This window comes from Equus asinus, chromosome 20 (assembly GCF_041296235.1).
Source record: "Equus asinus isolate D_3611 breed Donkey chromosome 20, EquAss-T2T_v2, whole genome shotgun sequence".
In the NCBI taxonomy this organism is placed as follows: domain Eukaryota; kingdom Metazoa; phylum Chordata; class Mammalia; order Perissodactyla; family Equidae; genus Equus; species Equus asinus.
In genome coordinates, this window is record NC_091809.1 from 39,415,032 (window position 1) to 39,435,897 (window position 20,866).

Here is a 20,866-nt window from a genome sequence, read left to right on the forward strand (position 1 = left end):
TAAAAACAAGGTCAAACAAACACATAGCAACAGAGATTGGATTGGTGGTTACCAGAGGAGAAGGGGGTAGGGCAAAAGGGGTGATTAAGCTTACATGTGTCGTGATGGACTATAATTACTTTTTGGTTGGTGAACATGATGTGATCTACTCAGAATTCAAAATATATTATGATGGACAGCTGAAAAAAAGAAACAAGAAAGATTTCAAATAATCAATCTAAGTTTTCAGCTCAAAGAATAACAGAAAAATGAACAAACAAAGCCTAAAGTTAGTAGAGGAAGGCAAGAACAAATATCATAGTGAAAAATACATGAAATAGTTACCAAAAAGACATTAGAAAAGATCAATGAAACTAAGAGCTAGCTCCTCGGACAGATAGACAAAACTGACAAAACTTTAGCTCGACTCACCAAGAAAAAAAGAGAGAACATTCAAATAAATAAAATCAGAAATGAAAGAGAGCAACTTACAACTGATACCTAAGAAATACCAAGGATTACAAGAGACTACTATGAACAATTATATACCAGAAAATTGGACAACCTAGAAGAAGTGGATGAATTCCTAGAAACATATAAACTTTCAAGCTGGAATCATGAAGAGACAGAAAATATGAACAGACCGATTACTAACAGGGATATTGACTCATTAATCAAAAACGTCCCAACACGCAAAAGTCTAAAACCATATGGCTTCACTGGTGAATTCTACCAAACATTCAAAGAAAAATTAATACCAATCCTCCTCAAAGTCTTCCAAAGAACAGAAGAGGAAGGAAGGATTCCAAATTCATTTTTTGATGCCAGCATTATCCCAATAGCAAAACGAGACAAGGGCACTACAAGAAGAGAAAATTACAGGCCAATATTCCTGATGAACATATACATAAAAATCCTCAACAAAACATTAGCAAACTGAATTCAACAGCACTTTAAAAGGATTGTAAATCATAATAAAGTAGCATTATTCCAGACATACTAGGGTGGTTCAACACTGATAAATCAATCAATGTGAAACACTACATTAACAAAATGAAGGGTAAAAATCATATAACCATCTCAATAAATGCATAAAAAGCATTTTACAAAATTCCACATCCATTTCTGACAAAAAACTCTCAACAAAGTGGGTACCTCAACATATGTAAGGCCATATATGACAAGCCCAGAGCTAACATCATACTCAATGGTGAAAAGCTGAATGCTTGTCCGCTAATACCAGGAACAACACAAGGATGTTCACTATCACCTCTTTTATTTAACACAGTATTGGGAGTCTTCAATCAAAGTAATTAGGCAAGAAAATAAAATAAAATGCATCAACACTGGAAATGAAGTGAAATTGTCATTTATGTAGATGACATGATATTATATATAGAAAACCTTAAAGACTCCACCATAAAATTGTTAGGATTAATAAATGAATTCAGTAGAGCTGCAGGTACAAAATTAACATACAAAAGTCTGTTGCATTTCTATACACTAATAACAAACTATCAACAGAGAAAGTAAGGAAACAATCTCATTTAAAATAGCATTAAAAAGAATGAAATGCTTGGGAATAAATTTAACCAGGTGGTGAAAGACCTGAATACTGAAAATTATAAGACTGTGGAAGAAATTGAGAAAGACACAAATAAGTTGAAACATTCTTTGCTCATAGATTGGAAGGATTAATATCTTTATAAAGTCCACACTACCCAAAGTAATCTATAGATTTAAGGCAATACCTAAGAAAATTCCGAAGGCATTTTTCACAGTAATATAACAAATAATCATAAAATTTTTATGGAACCACAAAAGACCGTGAATATCCAAAGCAATCTAGAGAAAGAAGAGCAAAGCTGGAGACATAAAGTTCCCTGATTTCAAACCATATCACAAAGCTATAGTAATCAAAACAGTACTATACTAGCATAAAAACAGACATATAGATCAATGGAACAGAATAGAGATTCCAGAAATAAACCCACAAATATATGTTTAATTAAGTTTTGACAAAGGAGCCAGGAAGATATTATGGGAAAAGGACAGTCTCTTCAGTAAAAGGTGCTGGGAAAACTGGACAGCCACATGCAAAAGAATGAAACTAGACCATTCTCTTATTCCATAGACAGAAATCAACTCAAAATGGATTAAAAACTTGAACGTAAGATCTGAAACTGTAAAACCCCTAGAAGGAAACACAGGCTGTTTGACATCCATCTTGATGATAATTTTTTGAATTGGATTCTGAAAGCAAAGGCAACAAAATAAAAAATGAAGAAATATGACTACATCAAAGTAAAAAGCTTCTGCAAAGCAAAGGAAACCATCATCGAAATGAGAAGGCAACATAGTGAATGTAAGAAAATGTTTGCAAATTAAATATCTGATAAGGGGTTAATAAGTAAAATATGTGAAGACCTCATACTATAAATAGCAAAATAATAAACAATGCAATTAAAAAATGATCAGAGCATCCAAAGAAGACATACAGAAGGCTAACATGTACATGAAAAAGTGCTCAACATCACTAATCATCATGGAAATGCAAATAAAAACCAAAATGAGGTAACACCTCACACGAGTTAGAGCAACTAGTATCAAAAAAGCAAGAAATTACAAGCGTGGCGAGGTTGTGGAGAGAAGGGAACCCTTGTGCACTGTTGATGGGAATGAAAAATGATGCTGCCACTATGGAAAATAGTATGAAGTTTCCTCAAAAAATGAAAAATATAAGTACCAATAATCCAGCAACTCTACTTCTGGGTATTTATCCAAAGAAATGAAAACACTAACTTGAAAAGATATATGCACCCCCATGTTCATTGCAGCATTATTAACAATATCCATGATTGTGCATGCAATATTGTATAAGCACACAATGGAATATTATTCAGCCATGAAAAATAAGCCAATTCTGCCATTTGCAACAACATAGATGGACATTGAGGGTATTATGATAAGTGAAAAAAGTCATACACAGAAAGACAAACACTGTATGATCTCACTAACATGTAGAATCTAAAATACCAAAAAAAAGAGAAAGAAACTCATAAATACAGAAATGAGATGGGTGGATGCCAGAGACAGACTTAGGGTAGGGGAAGGGGACATTGGTAAAGGGGACAAAAGGTACAAACTTCCTCTTAATAAAATAAATCAGTCTTGGGGATATAATGTACAGCATTGTGACTTTAGTTAATACTGCGACATTGTATATTTGAAACTTTCTAAGAGAATGCATCATAAAAGTTCTCGTCACAAGAAAAAATTTGTAACTATATATATTGATGGGCCTTAATTAGACTTATTGTGGTGATCATTTTGCAATACACACAAATATTGAATTACATTGCTGAACACCTGAAACTAAGATAATGTTACATTAATTATACCTCAATACAAAAATACCAGCACTGAATTTATGAGTTTGCAGTATGAATTTTTAGCGAAGTATATAGGTCTGCAGGTCTATTCTATTTAATAAGATTTTATAGCACATCTATTATATATTCATCACTGTGTGAGATACTGGATATGTTAATACGTGAAAAAGTTATGAGAGAGATTTTTCTTGGAAGGATATTTTATTCAGTTGGAGCTTGTAGGATATAATATTGAAACAATCAGTTAACAGCAGAAGGCTCTTTTAGACTAAGTACATATAGAGAGTTACGTAACAATGAGTTAACAGGACAGCAAGAAAAAGATTTAATTGTTATGTTCAGCCCATCTAGTGACTTCTCAGGAATATAGATATTCCTCACCCTTAAACTTTTCTCCTCCTTTGACCATCCGTGACACTTCATTTATGCCACAATTATTTACTAAGTCGAATCTTTACTAAGGCCACAACAAATTCACAGAAACAATTGCAGGTTAGGAATTAGCATCTCTGATTTTTATGGGGACACTGAATCTAGACAATGTTAAACAACTTGACCAAGTTCACACAGGTAATGAGTAAGAGAGTTAGGATTTAATTCTAGGTCTGGTTGACACCAAAGCCTGCTCTTAGATACTACATGTGCCTTTTCACACACTTACGTTGGTCAACTTCTTTTTCCCAAGTGTGGGCATTTCTTTGGGACACTTTTAGCCTTTACCAATCAAATATTCTCTTTTTAAACACACTTTCTTGGAGCAATTCAGTATGTCTCTGTTTTGTGAACAACTCTGGGCCTATAATTCTCCAATTTGCATCTCTATCTTTTCTCTCCCAAGCTCTGATTTTCCATTGTCAGCTTCTTTCTTATATTTACCTTTTGGAGTTTCTGCCAGGACTTTTTTGTCCTGTCTATAATTCAGTTAATTACTCTCTTCACTCTTTAATTCTTCATTTCTGTCATTCTACTCCTGACTCCCAGGGCTTGAAATTTTAGTCAAATGTGATTTGTGCCTCTTTCCATCATTCTCTCCTGCACCACTGAGACACTAAATAGTTAATAATTCCATCACCACCTCTCCTACAAGGTTTGTGTTTCTCTGTATTTACTCTTTGTGAAAAACTTCTAACTGATCTCCCCACTTGCTGTTCTCTGTTTCAGCTTATTCTGACACCACTGGCTATATTAAACACCACTGTTATTAAGAGAGACATGTTTCAATACCAGCATTAATTAAACTACTTCATTTTATACCTTTCAAGAGCTGTACTCAGCACTATTTGTTCATCACAATAATCCTTTGAGGTGTGGTCATTATCTTCGTTTTAAAGTAAGGGACTTGAAGGCCAGAGAGAGCTTAAACAGATCCTAAGTTCACACATCTAGCTATAGGAAGAGGCAAGTCTTGTACCGAAGTTAGTCTGATTTCAAAGTTCATGCTCTGAAGACTTAGAGAGACCATAACTTACCATTTCCCAGTATATATCTGAGACAGAAAGGTGGTGCTACTAATAGTTCTGCTGAAACAACAGGCATAACTGGGACTGGTTTAGACAAATTGACAGGCAGTCACCTTATTGATACTCCACTGTCATTCCTTTCCAGTATTGTACCGTCTTCATGGGGCAGATTGAAGAGGTGCTTGCTTTTGCAGAGGAGGAGCTCAGTTTTGAAGTTGGTGTTTGGTTGGTCATAGGACAGCCTATTGTAAATATCCAGCAAAGTTGCTGGATACCATTTTAGCTGCTTAGTAGAAAGATGAGAACTAAAGTTACAAATTTGGGAGCCATTCTTATAGAGGAGAATGTTGAATGGAGGAGCTCACCAGGAAGAAGAAGTGCATGGGCACTGGGGAAGTGAAATATGAGGGGAGAGGAAAAGGAACAAGAGACATGGTAAGAGCTGACTCTCTTAGACTGTAAGCTCCTGCAGCGCAGGCACAATGTCTTCTGGTTGCTAAATCTAGAATTTTAAAATGCTAAATGATGTACAAGTTACAGATTAATTGAACATTAAATAGAATGCTATCCCTTCTGACTCTGGTTTAATCACTTTAATTTTATTGATTTGCTTGAAAGTTGAGGCTATTTCAAGTGAAGAGCAATCAACTGCCATCTTTTCTTTCCAGCTAGGCTCTATGCCTCTTCTTGTGGAATTAATGTGTGTTCTAGAGTTTCTCTGGTGTGTAGTGATGAACTACTCACTCAGTGCCAGACTAGTGCTGTTTGATGGTCTACAACAACTGCTATATGACTACAATGAGACATATATGTAAAGATAATGTAGACATGTTTGCATATCAGACATAAATTTGCATCACATATAATATGTATAATGTATATATACACACATGTTAGATACGTGCTAGAAGTTACTAAAGAAAAGAAATCATTCAGCAGATATTCAGGTTTTAGAAAGGGGAAAGTTCTGTACCAAAATGAACATGGTCAAAAATATTTCTCTCTATACTGTTCCTGTTTGTTCTGGAGGAAGTCATCAACGAACTCGACTTTGGAGAAGCCATGAGTGAAATGTATTTGAAATAAAGTTTCCATGACAATAGCCTCTGAAGTGACATCAAGTCAGAGGAAGTTTTCCTAGTGTTGCATCATGTAGACAAGAAACCTCTGAGGCTCCTAGAGCAAAGTCAACTTTTAATGAACCCTGAAGTCTTCTTTATCTCTATGTCCCTATGGGAGTTTATGATAGTTAATTATTTTTCTCCATTTTTAACTTATGTGTAGTGGGACTAAGATCAGGCTTAGGGATTCATTAGAGACCACTATAGGGAAAGGCAAAATTCCAAGTGTAAATTTAAAAATGAAGAACCATTATTGTGGAACATTGGCTGAAAATATCTCACAGAGGTGGATAAGCAAGCAGACAGTGATGTATGCACATACATAAACGTAGTGATAGGTGCAGTAATTGTAGTTAGACTTGATAAGAAGCTGGGTTTCTGCCTTTGTGGTATGATTTCATAAACTTCTCATGAGAAGCTCTGATCAAAAACACAGCTTACCCACTTGTTCACTGAGGCTTGAGTTTCTCTGAATACAACATTTTTTTCCCTTCAGCTAAAAGTAGCATAAATACCCTGTGAAAAGATTTGGAGTACAGGTGGCCACACATCAGCCAAAGTAGTCCCTGTACAAAGGAGTTTGTCAGATCTCTTCCTGTGAGCTGATTCAAAAATTAAGGGAATTTAGAGAAGCTGGTGCTGGCTATTTAAAGACCAGAAATGTGTGTGGACAGTGACCTTCATTGTGTGATGTACCATTTTATAAAAAGCTCAGAAAGGTCTTTTGGTCTCTCTAACTTGTCACGAAGCACAAAATTCCCTCCATGAGAGCCAGTGCTTATGGTGAGGCTATTGTCTGAAGCATAGGACAGTAATGCATTGCCTGAGAGGAGTGATCCATTAAGTCCATTAGAGCAGCTGACATTAACAGCATAGCTCTGACCATAATCTTTCAAGTCTTTTTTCTGATGTCACTTTCACAAAGAGACCTTATCTATCATCCTATTTCAGCACATAACCCACACCCCTTGGTTTGTTTTTGTACAGCTATTATTATCTTCTAAAATATTGCATACTTTTATTTCTGTTATTTATTGTCTCTCTTTCTCCTACTGGAGTAACAGCTCAGTGAAGGGGGGGACTCTGATTTGTGTACAACTTTGTCTGAAGCCCCTAGAACACTACCAGAAACATAGTTTCTCAATTGATATTTGTTGGCTAAGTTCGGCCTGCTCCACTTCAGTGGTCTGGATTTGGTTCCTGGGTGCAGACCTACACCACTTGTCAATGGTGATACTGTAGTAGTGACCCACATACAAAATAGAGTAAGACTGGTACAGATCTTAGCTCAGGGCAAATCTTCCTCAAGCAAAAAGAGGAAGATTAGCAACAGACGTTAGCTCAGGGTGAATCTTTCTCAGCAAAAAAAAAAATGAAATTCATTTAGTTTCTGCTATTGTTTCTGTCTTACTGTTGGAATTTCCCATCTGTTCTTAAATTTTCTCTTTCATTTATCTAAATTTAAATACATAATTATAGTAATAATTTCAAATTTTCTGTCTGCTAATTACAGCATTTAGGTCCCATGTGGATCTTCTTTTATTCAGTATATTTTTTTCTTCTTGATTCTGGGTCCTATTTTCATCTTCTTTGTATTTCTAGTAATTTTGATTTTATGTTGCTGGACATATGAATATATTGTAGAGACAGTGGTCATGTTATTCTTTACTACAAAGTATGAATTTGTTGTGGAATGCTTTTAATTTACCAGCAGATACCTTGTTCCTGTTCAGACTTTGCTATGATGTATCTATTTCAGTTTTGCCCTTACTGAGTGCTTAGTCCTTACTCTTAGGGTATAGATTCCAGGGGTTTTAGATTGATGCCTGGTTTCTTCACCAAAGCCTCTCTACTCTCACTAGGTCAGAAATCTAGCATCTCCCCAGTACTGTGCATCCTCTATGATCTCTGTTCAGGTCTTAGTCCTACAACAGCTGTTGTCTCCTAGACCTATGGAGTCTTGCCACACACACACAAAATTTAGGATTCAGCTAACAACAAAGGGAGCCCTTTATGCAGATGACTGAGGGTCCTTTTCTTTGGCTTCTTCCTCTCCATACCTTGCCCCAAATTCCAGCTGTCTTCGTATTCCTGAACACCGACCTTTCTTTATTCCACTCCTAGAGACTGCTGCCATTTGCTTGGGCTCCACCTCACGATGCTTGGTTTCGAAATTGCCTTTAGGGAGCAAGATAGGGTGAATAAAGTAGTCACCTCATTTTCTTGCTTTCTCTCAAGTACTTCATCCCTGTGCTATCTGCTTCCCAAAGCTTGCAAATAGTTGCTTTATACATCCTCCAGTCTTATAGTTGTCTATGATCAGAAGGTAACTGTGAAACCAGATACTGTTACACCAGAAATTAGAAATCTCATTGCTTAATTATTAATTACTTGTTCCTTGCATTTCTGCGAAACTGGAGACCATATGGGCTCATAGACTAAGAGAGATTGGAAACCTGGAGAGTTAAACTAGATCTATATGCAAATTTGGACAAGTGGCTTTACTTCTTTGGGTCTCCCTATAGTCTTTGTCTATAAGATGAAGGCAAATATGAGTTCTGTGGATCTATAAGTTACTGGCATTGAGATCACTTTGGAAAATTAAAAAAATACAGCTACCATATTCATATCCATAGAGATTCCAATTCAGAAGGTCTGAGTGAGGCCCAGAATTTCTTTTTAGTAAACACTATAGGTAGTTGTGGTTCTCAGCCATATTTTGGATATACTGGACTTGATAATTTCCTTAGTCTTTTCAGGTCTAAAATTCCATGAGTTTGTGGTCTTGATGTTAAAGGAAGCAAGTAAAAGTCTGAGAGATTGAGCAATAGGGTATGCAATTTTTCTCAAAGAGGTTGGTGGTGGGGAATAGAAGTCAGAAAGAGACAAAAGCAAACCAAAGAGGAAGAACAACTTTGGATGTGTCTCTGCACTGGGAACCTGATCTGCTAGGATTCAATTTGAGAAAACTAGGAAGTTAGAAAGTCAGTAGAGAGAAGAGCTTGAAGAAAAGTGGGTGGAAATCAGGGACAGTAAGGGGATTTTGATTAGCTGGTAATAAGAGAAAGGTTGTTTTAGAAAGAGGTTGAGAACAGTTGCCTGATAGGGATTCTTGTTACCATAAAACTTACACTTCGTGAGAGGGCAGGGGAGGGGAACAGAGAAGTCTCCTTTCTTGTCTGTGCTGGAAGTAGAGCAATTACTCCTGGAATGAACTGGAATATGAATAAATTACTGAATGTCCTGTCTTAAATTATAAAATATGGCCCTTGTGTTAATCTTTACTTGATCTAGTCACTTCTTCTTTTTATTACAGGCTTTGTACATTTATTTGTTACTTTTCAAGAGATTATCTGATCCAATAGGCAAGGACCATGCTTTATGGATTTCAGTAGCTCTACTCAGGAGGGAGTTTAGTCTAGTGAATATGATTCAGGACCCTGGAGTGAGACTGACATAAGCACGTGGGCTCTGAAACATATTGTCTTTGTGGGCAACTTACCTTTAAATGGATATCATTACTGCAAGGAATAAATAAAGATGTGTTTGTGTAGTGGTTTGGATCTTAGCAGCCAGACGTCAGTATAAGGGTGCTGTGTCAGGTACATTACTGGGTATTCAAGAAATTGTAACGGTAATAATTTTTTTCACAATGATTTTTCCTTTATAGTCCTGGTTAAATGTTACCTGGAAGAAAGAATCATCTTTAAAAACCAAATCATTAATGTCAAGGGTATAAACAAACATTTGTTCTTCCTTTGGTAAAACGATCTGTGAGGAAATGGTCTTGAGGGAGTTTCTGTCTTAACAATTAGGCCCCTGAGATGTGTAATCCAGAATTAAAAACTTTAGTCTCCTGTATCCCCTAGTCAGAAAAAGACACTCTCTTTTTCCATGTAGCAGGAGTGGCTTTTGGGCAAATCAACACTTGGAAATCATGGTTTTCTGTGCAGAAGTGGTTAAAAGATAAAATAGAGATTCTGATCCTTTGGACTTGGCTGGGAGGAGAGTGTTCTGAGCTCAAAGCTGTGTCTTCATTCACTATGTTCTCTTTCCTTCCCAGGACAGTTGTGTACAAGAGACAGTAGAGTAGCATTAAGGCTCTAAACTAAAGGAAGGTGAGTGCCTACCTGACCCTGGTCAGTCAGAGGCAGAAGAGAGAAGGACATAGAAAATGTATTGACTTAAAAATGTAATGACGTCTATCTTATTTTTCCTATCCTTTTCTCTAGAAGCACCAGTTCTCACTCTGGAGACAAAGTTAAGCCTCATCTTGTTCTCTGGAATTGAAAGTCACGTGAGATGTGAAGATAGATCCACAGCAGACAGTTGACAACCTTCTTACCATACTGAGGTTCAAATCTCTCTGTGGATTCCAATGTCAAGAATCAGGGACAGATACCAGGAGAGTGTTCATGGTGTTTCTTTCTCTCTAAGATTTTCTCTTTTCTTGTCCCCACAGACTGCCTTGTCCCTACCTGTCTCCAGTGAAGAATGGCAGCCACAAACTTTTCTGTGACAGAGTTTATCCTACTTGGCTTAACAGACCAACTAGGACTTCAGATACTTCTCTTTTTCCTGTTTTTATGTTTCTACACGGTCGCTATGGTGGGGAACCTGGGCTTGGTAACTCTGATTGGGTTGAACTCTCACCTGCACACTCCCATGTACTTTTTCCTCTTCAACCTTTCCTTAATAGATTTCTGTTATTCCACCACCATCATCCCCAAAATGCTAAAGAGCTTTGTCTCAAAGCAGAACATAATCATGCATGCAGGGTGCATGACTCAACTCTTTTTTTTCTGCTTCTTTGTCATCTCTGAGTCCTTCCTCCTGTCAGCAATGGCATGTGACCACTATGTTGCCATCTGTAAACCACTGGTGTACATGGTCACCATGTCTCCTCAGGTCTGTTTACTCCTCTTGTTGGGTGTGTATGTGATGGGATTTTCAGGGGCCTTGGCCCATACGGGAAGCATAGCAAGTCTGACCTTCTGTGGCAAGAACCTTGTCAATCATTTCATGTGTGACATCCTTCCTCTCCTTGAGCTCTCCTGCAATAGCACTTATGTCAATGAACTGGTGGTCTTCATAGTTGTTTCCATTGGCATTGGAATGCCCATTGTTACCATCTTCATCTCTTATGCTCTGATCCTCTCCGGCATTCTCCACATTCACTCCACTGAGGGCAGGTCCAAAGCCTTCAGTACTTGTGGCTCCCACATAATTGTGGTCTCTCTTTTCTATGGTTCTGCAGCTTTTGTATATCTGAAGCCACCTTCTATTTTGCCCCTTGACCAAGGGAAAGTGTCCTCCTTGTTCTATACCATTGTGGTGCCCATGTTAAACCCATTGATCTATAGTTTGAGGAACAAGGATGTCAAAGTTGCCCTGAGGAAAACCTTGGCAAGAAAAATATTTTCTTGACAAAGAGTAGTATTTGAGGAAGGAGATACAATGCTTTGTTCATTAATGTGTTTGTTTTCAATGAGAGATCCAAGTTCCAGTTTTCCTATCTCCCATAGAGAAAGAGAAGTTTAAGTCTTTATATTTGGGTGAGTGTTTAGTGCAGATCTAGTCTCCTTTTCCCTTGACCCACCTCTACTATTTTGAGATTTCTTTATTTTGTGAAAACTATTTCTACAATCATAGATCACTTAATCTTGAATATGGCTTACAGATAATTTAATGTAACTTCCTCATTTAATGGATTTGACCCTTAGAAATATTATATATTTTGGCCAAGGCCACACAGCTCCCTGGTACTGAAATGGACTGGAATCCACGCCCTGAATTCCAATCAACTTTCTTTTTTAATGTCGCTGTTTCATTCTTCAAGCCTGCCCTTGCATTTTCATTTTAAAAGTATGATACCTTGGGGCCGGCCTGGTGGCACAGCGGCTAAGTTCACATGTTCTGCTTTGGAATCCTGCAGTTCATGGGTTTGAATTCCGGGATAAGCAGACCTACCCACTGCTTATCAAGCCATGCTGTGGCAGCCATCCCACATAAAATAGAGGAAGATGGGCACAGATGTTAGCTCAGGGCTGATCTTCCTCAGAAAAAAAAAGAGGAGGATTGGCAGCAGATGTTAGCTCAGGGCTACTCTTCCTCAAAAAAATAAATAAATAAAAGTATGATACCTTATCATTTTAAATCTGAGTCTATTCATAATAATTTAATATAATTTCTCAATTAATAATTATTGAATATTTCATTTTTTTTGTAGAGACCCTGAGGTGAAAAATTTACTTAATTTGGTCTTGGCCAAATGAGAATAGATACATGTTAAGATTGTTGGGGGGGGGTAGTGTGGCAAGTATGTAGGTCCCAATAGCGGGTAAAGCACGGTAATTCCTGAGGTCATGTGTGGAAACCTAGGGACCCTGCCTAGGGAATTAGGACTTCTGTAGGTTTAAGGTTCATGAAGATGCTGAGTGAAAAGTTTTATACATTATTTCAAGACTAAGAGAGTCAGAATTGAGAGTTTTTTTTCTCTGTGTTAGTTTGGGTGTTTTAGCTATGAGGCAGAAATCTGTGGCTCAGGATAGTCACCTATGGGTCTGTAAGTTCTAAAGGAAGAGTAAATAATTTGGGGGCTCTAGTTAGATATCAAGGCAGTACCAAGCAGCCAATTTTTAGAGGAAGCAATTTGAATAGAATTTCATCGAACTGAAGATTGCACTGATCTTCTCATACAGGCATATGCAAGGGATAATTCACCTCAGAACTGGTTTATAAATCCACAACATTGGGTAAAGAGAGGTATAGATTACATCAGAACACTTTGATCTCAATGACTTATTGGTAATAGAGGGAGGTTCTTTGGAGAAGCACTAAAGCATTAAGTGCTGGGGAGACACTTTGACTTATGAGCTTTTCTTTGAGAAGGTTCTCTTCTCTTGGAAAGTGGGACATTTAGATGAGTGTTTAGTTTGTCTTTTAGTATGATACAGACAAAGGGGGGTGAAGTTATAAAACTGAGAGTGTTGGGGGAAGATTTAGTCAGTATGGAATAGGGAAAGAGAGCTGAGTTCGGGAATCCTGCGGGGTGTGTGTCAGGTGGGTTGAGGTGAATAGGCCACATTCCTTAGCTAGTAAAGGAAACAGCAATTTTTGAGACATATAGTGGAGATGGTTTTGTATCCTGGCTCAGTTGTTTAGCAATTGTGTGACTTTGAGCAAATAACTCAATGTCTCTAAATATTAATTTCTGTACTTTTAAAAGAAAGACGATGATGTTGAGTTCATGGGGTTTTTGAGAGAAATAAATGCCAGGCACTTAATGAATCTTAGTTCCCTCCCTGCTGGAACTGCTTCATCCAGTTTCAGCACCTCCTCTAGCTTTTGCCTGATCTGAGGTAAATCACTTCACCATCCTGGAACTCTGCTTAGTCACGAGAAAAAGAGACTCTTCTGTAACTTTCATTTAAAAGGTATATTAAATATTATTAATATATATTTTGACTAAGTAATACTTTGCCCGCCCTGGTGATCTAGTGGTTAAGATCTGGTGCTCTCACCACTGCAGCCTGGGTCACTTCTAGGTCAGGGAACCACACCACCCATCTGTTGGTTGTCATACTGTGGTGGCTGCATGTCACCTTGATGCTGAAAGCTATGCCTCAGTATTTCAAATGCTAGCAGGGTCACCCATGATGGACAGGTTTCAGTGGAGCTTTCAGACTAAGAGACACTAGGAAGAAGGACCTAGCTACCCACTTCTGAAAAAATTGGCCATGAAAATCCTATGAAAAGGAGCAGAGCATACTCTGATGTAGCCCCTGGAAGGTGAGAGGATGGCTCAAAAAGATCCAGCAGGATTCACCTCTGCTATCCTCAGGGTGGCTAGGAGTTGTAATCACCTCCATAGCACTAATGACAAAAGTAATACTTGCACATGGGAGAAAACTGAACAAAATAATTGGAGATTATACGGTAAAAACATGTTTTCATCCCATCTATCATTCCATTTCTGAATCTCCTCCTTAGAAACAACAATTATTTCTAATTCCTTTTGAATTCCTTCATATTCAAGCAGAGATGTGTCTTTATTTATTTATATGTATATTTCTGGTGCCCTTTCTTGTTTTAAAGTAGTTTAAAAGGGTTGTGAAGAATGACTTTTTCAATGGAAACAGCTTAGAAGAGGATGGAGCAGAGAACATTTCAGAGGTCAAAAGAAGAGGAGCCAATCACAAAAGAGGCAAGGGGAAGGATTTGGGTGACAAGAAGAGGGAGAGCAGAGGCATCATTGGCCCTGGAAGTGTCACTACGGATCCAAATCCTGCAGCCACAGAGTAACATTTTGTCCCCTGGTCTTCTGTCTTCATCCTAGGTTGTACCACCTTTATCTTTGGGTGATGCTGTAATGAGGTCAGAGCCTTTGATAGCTGAAATACTTGCCAGCATGGCAAGTGTTTTTAATTCAGCACATGGTTCTAAACATGTTTATTTATTTATTTTAATAAATGAGGCACATGGTTTCTCTTTTTTCCACTCTTGAAGTAATTCACATTTATTGTTGCAAGTTTCAAATATAAAAATATGTATGAACAAAATAGATTACCTATACTTCAATGTAGTAGTTCGCATTATTGGTCAAAGTTTGTCACTCACCCTAGTAGTATTATCAATCCCTACTCTTGCCATAGTCTCATAGAGGTATGGTATGTTTGCCTGCCTCACTGTTGGTCAGCTTGGCCATGTGACCCATTTAGGCCAATAGGGTATCAGTGAACGTGATGTAAGTAGGTGCATGGGATGTGATTACATGGTGTGGCTTGCCCTTTTGTGCTCCTGACATTGCCTTGATAAGAGCTTCTCCTAGACAAGTGCTACTGCTTCCAGCTGATTCTCATGATGAAAACATGTGGGGCAGCTATTGAATCAGAGCTGCCTGCCTGTGCACAGACAAGATGAGGCACCACAATAATCTTATAGTTATGTGAGGAACAAATTTTCACTGTTTTATGTCAGTAAGGCCTTGTGAGGTTGTTATATAGCAATAGCTAACCAATACACTCCATGCTTTGTGCTGGTCTCAGCCTATCAATAACCAATTTTGTGATTGGACCAGTCTTCATAGTTCTTATTTTGATTTCACAGTACTCTCAATCAATAATCATCAGGAAACTTTGAAAAAATAAAGTTTTATTTCTTATAGGAGTTGGCAATTACACATTATAGCTGGGACTACTCAGAGAAGTTGTGAGGAGAGAGACAGAGAGAGAGAATGCACAGCTTTGGGGTTCTGCTTTTATTGAGTTGAGGGTGGTGGCCTAGAGTTTGGCAGGTTTGCTCTTTGGCAGTGAATTTAAAACATGAGTGAAAATTTGAAGCATGGGAAGAGGAAAAACAAGTGGCCCAAATAATCAGTTATTGAAACCAGCAAGATCTCTAAAACAAAGGAGCCTCAGTTGGCTAGGTGACCTGGATCTTTATCTAGTCCTGTGGCTGGTAATGTATGTATTTGAAATAGCCATCTTTGAAGTGGATGCCTAGGTAAGCAAAGCTTAAGTCAGGCACTTCCATTACAAAAAAGAAAGAAAAAACACTCAACTGTCAGGGTTTACACTACACTTCTTCATTCAGAGTTCAGGAAAGGAAAATCTCATCCAAAATGTAAAATTTTGTTCCAGTGGAATCATAGTCTATATTCCATGCTATAAAATACTGTCTAACATCATTGTAATGTGAACTTTTTTGCTTACCAATAAATATTTTTTGAATTATATTTTTCATGGTTTTCATCACGTAGGTATGCCATATTTTATTTGTCTTCCGCTACTGTTGAATATTAAAATTGTGTCAAGTTCTTCTATGTTTTATTACTATAGATAATGCTGTGTTATCACTTTGTGTTAACATTTTTGTCTAGGTTTCAGATTATTTTCTCAAGAGAGATTCCTCTTTTCTTTTCATTATTTTTTCACTTCAAACTATTTCCAATTTTCCCTCTGATTTCTTCTGATGTGACCTATTTCTTACTTAGAAATGTGTTGTTTAGTCCTTGTTTTCTTGGGTAAGTTTTTCTAAATTGACACATGGATCAGAGCTCCAGGTCCTTGTGTTCTCTTTGCTCTTTGGTCATCCTGGCTTGGATAATTCTAACTTTAACACCATATACTTTTTAATCGTTAGCTTTTCCTTCATAATTTTCTTCTATTCCACTATCATGTCTCCCAAAATGATGACCTTTGTGACAATGAAAAACATGATCACCTATTTGTCATCAAAGACCCAGCTTCTCCCTGCTGCTGTGTGATAATTCAGTTTTCCCAGCATCATTTATATTAGTTGACCATAAACATGAAAGTTATTTATGACTCACATTTCTGTTCCATTGGTCTATGTGTCTATTTTTATGCGAATACCATTCTAGTTTGAAACAGGAAGTGTGATGCCTCCAGCTTTGTCCTCTCTCAGGATTGCTTTGGCTATTTGGGGTCTTCAGTGAATCCATGCAAATTTTAGGATTGTTCTTTCTATTTGTGAGAAATGACAGTATAATTTTGATAGGTATTGCAATTTGTGTATAGATGGCTTTGGGTAGTATGGCCATTTTAACGACATTAATTCTTCCAGTCTATGAATATGGGATATCTTTCCGTTTATTTGTGTTGTCTTCAATTTCTTTCATCAAAGTCTTACAGTTTTCATGGTAGAGATCTTTCACCTCCTTAGTTAAGTTTATTCCTAAGTAGATTTTTGTTTCTGATGCTGTTGTAAATAAGATTTACTTTATTTCTTTCGCAGATATTTTGTTGTTAGTATATAGTAATTCAATTGCTTTCTGTATGTTGATTTTATACTCTTCAACTTTACTGAATTTGTTGATTGTTCTAACTTCACTGAATCAGTTGATTAAGTTAACTGAATTTGTTGAATAGTTTTTTGGTGGAGCCTTGAAATTTTTCTATATACGATCACAACATCTGCAAAGAAAGAGAATTTTACTTCTTCCTTTACAATTTGAATGCCTTTTGTTTCTTTTTCTTGACTGATTGCTCTGGCTAGGAGTTTCAGTTCTCTGATAAATAAGAGTACTGAGAGTGGGTACCCTCACTTTTTTCTTGATCTTAGAAGAAAAAATATCATTTTTTCACTGTTGACTATGATGTTAGCAGTGGGCTTGTCATATTTGGCCTTATCATATTGAGGTCGTTCCTTCTATACCCATTTTGTCCATCAATCTTTTGCAGTGTAAGGTAACTAATTATTTAACATGAATCTCTGATGTTGCTTCAAAAATGGCAGAAGAAAAAAAATGGCAGAAGAGATTTTTGACCCATGCCTATCGGTACTGAGTCAGGTTGACAGGTGATACAAAAAGTCAGTTGTTTTAGGAGGAGAAAAGACTACAGGGATGTCCAATATTCCTTGCTTATCTGGGAGCTGTGGGAAGACAGTGGAAGAGAGGAAGTTATTTTCAGGAAGCACTTGAAATTGGAAGGTTATAATTAGGCTAAGTTTAATAGGCTACCTAGTGAGACTGTTGGCCAAGAGAGTGGGATAATGAATTGTGGGTTTTAATATCATTGCTAGTTACTTACCAGTTCTGTGATCTGGAGAAGTTACTTAACCTCTATGAAGCAAAGTTTCCTCATCTGAGAAAATGAGATAATTAAAGAAAACACTTAGAAAATTGTTAGATATGATGATGATGATGGTGATGATGGCAGTAACTGGTGAAGGGACCATTTAGATAATCTTGGCAGGAATAAGTAGACATTGACAGTATAATCAGAACAATATAATGGAAGGAGAAATATGGGCGTTAAAGAATCTATTTGCTGCTTCTTGGTGACTTTCAAATACATCTCCATTTGTCTTGTGTACTCTTAATTACAAATTACAATTAGTTTGGGTAGTATTTTCTCTATAGAAGATGACAAATCAATGAACAGCTCTCTTAAACACATAGTGGAAGTATCTTTATGCCTTTGTGTTTTCAAGTTCAAGTTCTTTGGATAAATACCCAGCAGTGGGATAGCTGGATCATATGGTAGATCTATTCTTAATTTTCTGAGGATAATTTATACTGCTTTCCACAGTGGCTGCACCAGTTTTCACTCCCACCAGCAGTGTACGAGGGTTCCCATCTTTCCACATCCTCTCCAACATTTGTTGTTTCCTGTCTTGTTAATTATAGCCATTCTGACAAGAGTGAGGTGATACCTCATTGCGGTTTTGATTTGCCTTTCCCTGATAGCTAATGATGTTTAGTGTCTTTTCATATGCCTGATGGCCATCCATATATCTTTTTTGGAGAAATCTCTGTCCAAGTCTTTGCCCATTTTTTGATTGGGTTGTTGGATGTTTGTTGTTGAGCTGTATGAGATATTTGCACCCCTATGTTCATTGCAGCATCATACACAATAGCCAAGACTTGGAAGCAACCTAGGTGTCCATCAAGGGATGAATGGATAAAGAAGATGTGGTATTTATACACAATGGAATACTACTCAGCCATAAGAAATGATGAAATCCGGCCGTTTGTGACAACATGGATGAACCTTGAGGGTATTATGCTGAGTGAAATAAGTCAGAGGGAGAAAGTCAAATACCATATGATCTCAATCATAAGTAGAAGATAAAAACAGCAACAAACAAACACATAGCAACAGAGAATGGATTGTTGTTTACCATGGGGGAAGGAGGGGAGGGGAAGGGGTGACTAGGCTCAACTGTGAGGGGATGGACTATAATTAGTTTTTGGATGGTGAACATAATGTAATCTACACAGAATTGGAAATATAGTATGATGTACGTCCAAAAGCTATATAATGTTATAACCCAATGTTACTGCAATTAACCCACCCCCCGCAAAAAAAACACCGCATAGTGGAAAGTTCTAAATTTGTGTTAAGTCATAATCAAGATAGATACATGTTTACCAAAGGGCCAAGGATACAAAAACAAATAACTGATCACAAAAGGAAGAAAACACGAAGTTGAAACCAGCAAAGTTTAAGTAGAGCAAGACATGAGGGATGTGAGAGGGAGAATGGGAAGAGGGAAAAATGAGTAAATGCACAAAATCAGTCATGTTGAGAAGTGGTTGTCCTCTATTTTTGTGAGTGAAAACTTTTAGAGGGCCTCTCCCCTATATTTCAATCCCAATTTTCAACCTAAGAATAATGACATTTACATCCAAAGAGTTTTTTCCTCAGCATTCCCTGCATGACAGCATCTACCTCCTTATTCTTTAAGCCATAGATTAAGGGGTTCAGCTTGGGGATCACTGTGGTGTAGAATATGTATGCAACGTTCTCCTGGGCCAGGGAACTGGCCGTGAAGAGTTTTAAGTACATGAACAAAGCAGACACATACAATAATCTCAAGCTGTAAAGTGGGAGCCGCTGTTGCTGAAGGCTTTGGACTTTCCCTCTGTGGAGTAGACATGGAGGCTGCTAGAGAGGAGTAAGGCAAAGGAAAGATTATTAAGCTGGTAACTATGATGTTAAATCCACTAAAAATAAAGTTGTCATCTCAATGTCATAGGTGCTAGAGCAGGAGAGTTTCATGAGTGGGAGAATGTCACAGAAGTAATGGTTGGTGAGTTCCTCACAATAGGACAGTTTTAACAGCAGGGCAGTCTCTACTGTTGGGCCAATGAGCCCCATGGCATAGACCACAGCCACCAGCAGGGAGCAGACTTGATGAGACATGATCATGTTGTACAGCAAACGGCTGCAGATGGATACAGCCGTCATAGCCCATTGATGACAGCGTACATCCCTCGGCAATGACAAACACAAGAAAGAAGTAGAGCTGTGACATGCACCCTGCATAGGAGATGACTTTCTTCTCTGACACAAAGTTCACTAGCATTTTAGGGGTAATGACAGAGGAATAGCAGAGATCCACAGGTGACAGATTGCTGGGGAAGCAGTACATGGGGCGGGGGGGGGGGGGGAGCTGAGCATTCAGACAAATCAGTGTGAATATGCCCAGGTTCCCTATCATGGTGACTGAGTAGATCCCAAGGAAGAGGAGGAAGAGGGGGAGCTGGAGTTCTGGCTGATTTGTTAATCCCTAGAGAATGAAAACTGTCACTGTAAAGTGATTTTCTGCAGCCTTTGTTTGCTGGTTGGGAGCCCTGTGGAGATGGGAGAGCGGAACATCATGAAAGGCTGCGTCTTGGACTACTGAGTGAAGGTAGTTTTGAGCTTTTGAGGCCAGCTGAGTCATCCTGGGCTCTTTCTTGATGCACCTTCTCCTCATCCTGCTGTTTGCTGTGTGGAACACCAGACCCCTATGTGTTTCAAAGATGATGGAGATGAGAAGAGAAAGGGGGTGAGATCTGGAATTTTTACCACCTTCATATTTTACAAATATCCTAGAGCAGTGGTTCTTAAAGTGTAGTCCCTGGAGCAGCTGCATCAGCATCATCTGGAGACATTCAAGATGCAAACTCTCAGGCCTCACCTCAGATCTACCAAATCAGGAACTCTGGGGATGGGGCCCAGCAATCTGTGTTTAACATTCTCTCCAGGTGATGGTGATGCAGGCAAAATTTGAGAACCTCTACCCTATAGGTAACAAGCAGTACATTTCATATTTTGCATTTGGAGATGCCTTTTGCTTCAGAAATGAAATTTCCCTGTTATCTATGCAATTCCTGAATATTCATTAAATATCAATGTAAAAATACCTCTCTCAAATAGATACAGTGTGAGGGCAAAATGGTAGTTACAAATGTATCATTAAGTACAATCAATTTCTGTATCTGAAAGTTGAAAAAAATGAGTGATGTATAGTCCAAAGGTGGTTGTAAATATAACGTGGGATAATACATATTTAAAATTTTTTTAAAGCAATGGGTTCCTATAAAAATGGGAGTTATCATTAGGTGTCTGGAATTTGTTCTTAACTTTTTCACTGGACTTGAGGCCCTAAGACGTTGGTT

The 20,866-nt window shown here is 37.9% G+C and overlaps 1 protein-coding gene and 1 pseudogene across 1 annotated transcript; one reads left to right on the plus strand and one right to left on the minus strand.

The window, feature by feature from the left end:
- Positions 1-10,446: 10,446 nt before the first annotated feature.
- LOC106836038 (olfactory receptor 8B12-like) lies at positions 10,447-11,379 on the plus strand. Its single transcript, XM_014848646.3, has one exon. It carries the CDS (start codon positions 10,447-10,449, stop codon positions 11,377-11,379), a length of 933 nt encoding a protein of 310 aa, XP_014704132.3.
- A 7,706-nt stretch (positions 11,380-19,085) lies between these two features.
- Positions 19,086-19,854, minus strand: LOC106836003 (olfactory receptor 8A1-like; annotated as a pseudogene).
- Between the last annotated feature and the right edge of the window lie 1,012 nt (positions 19,855-20,866).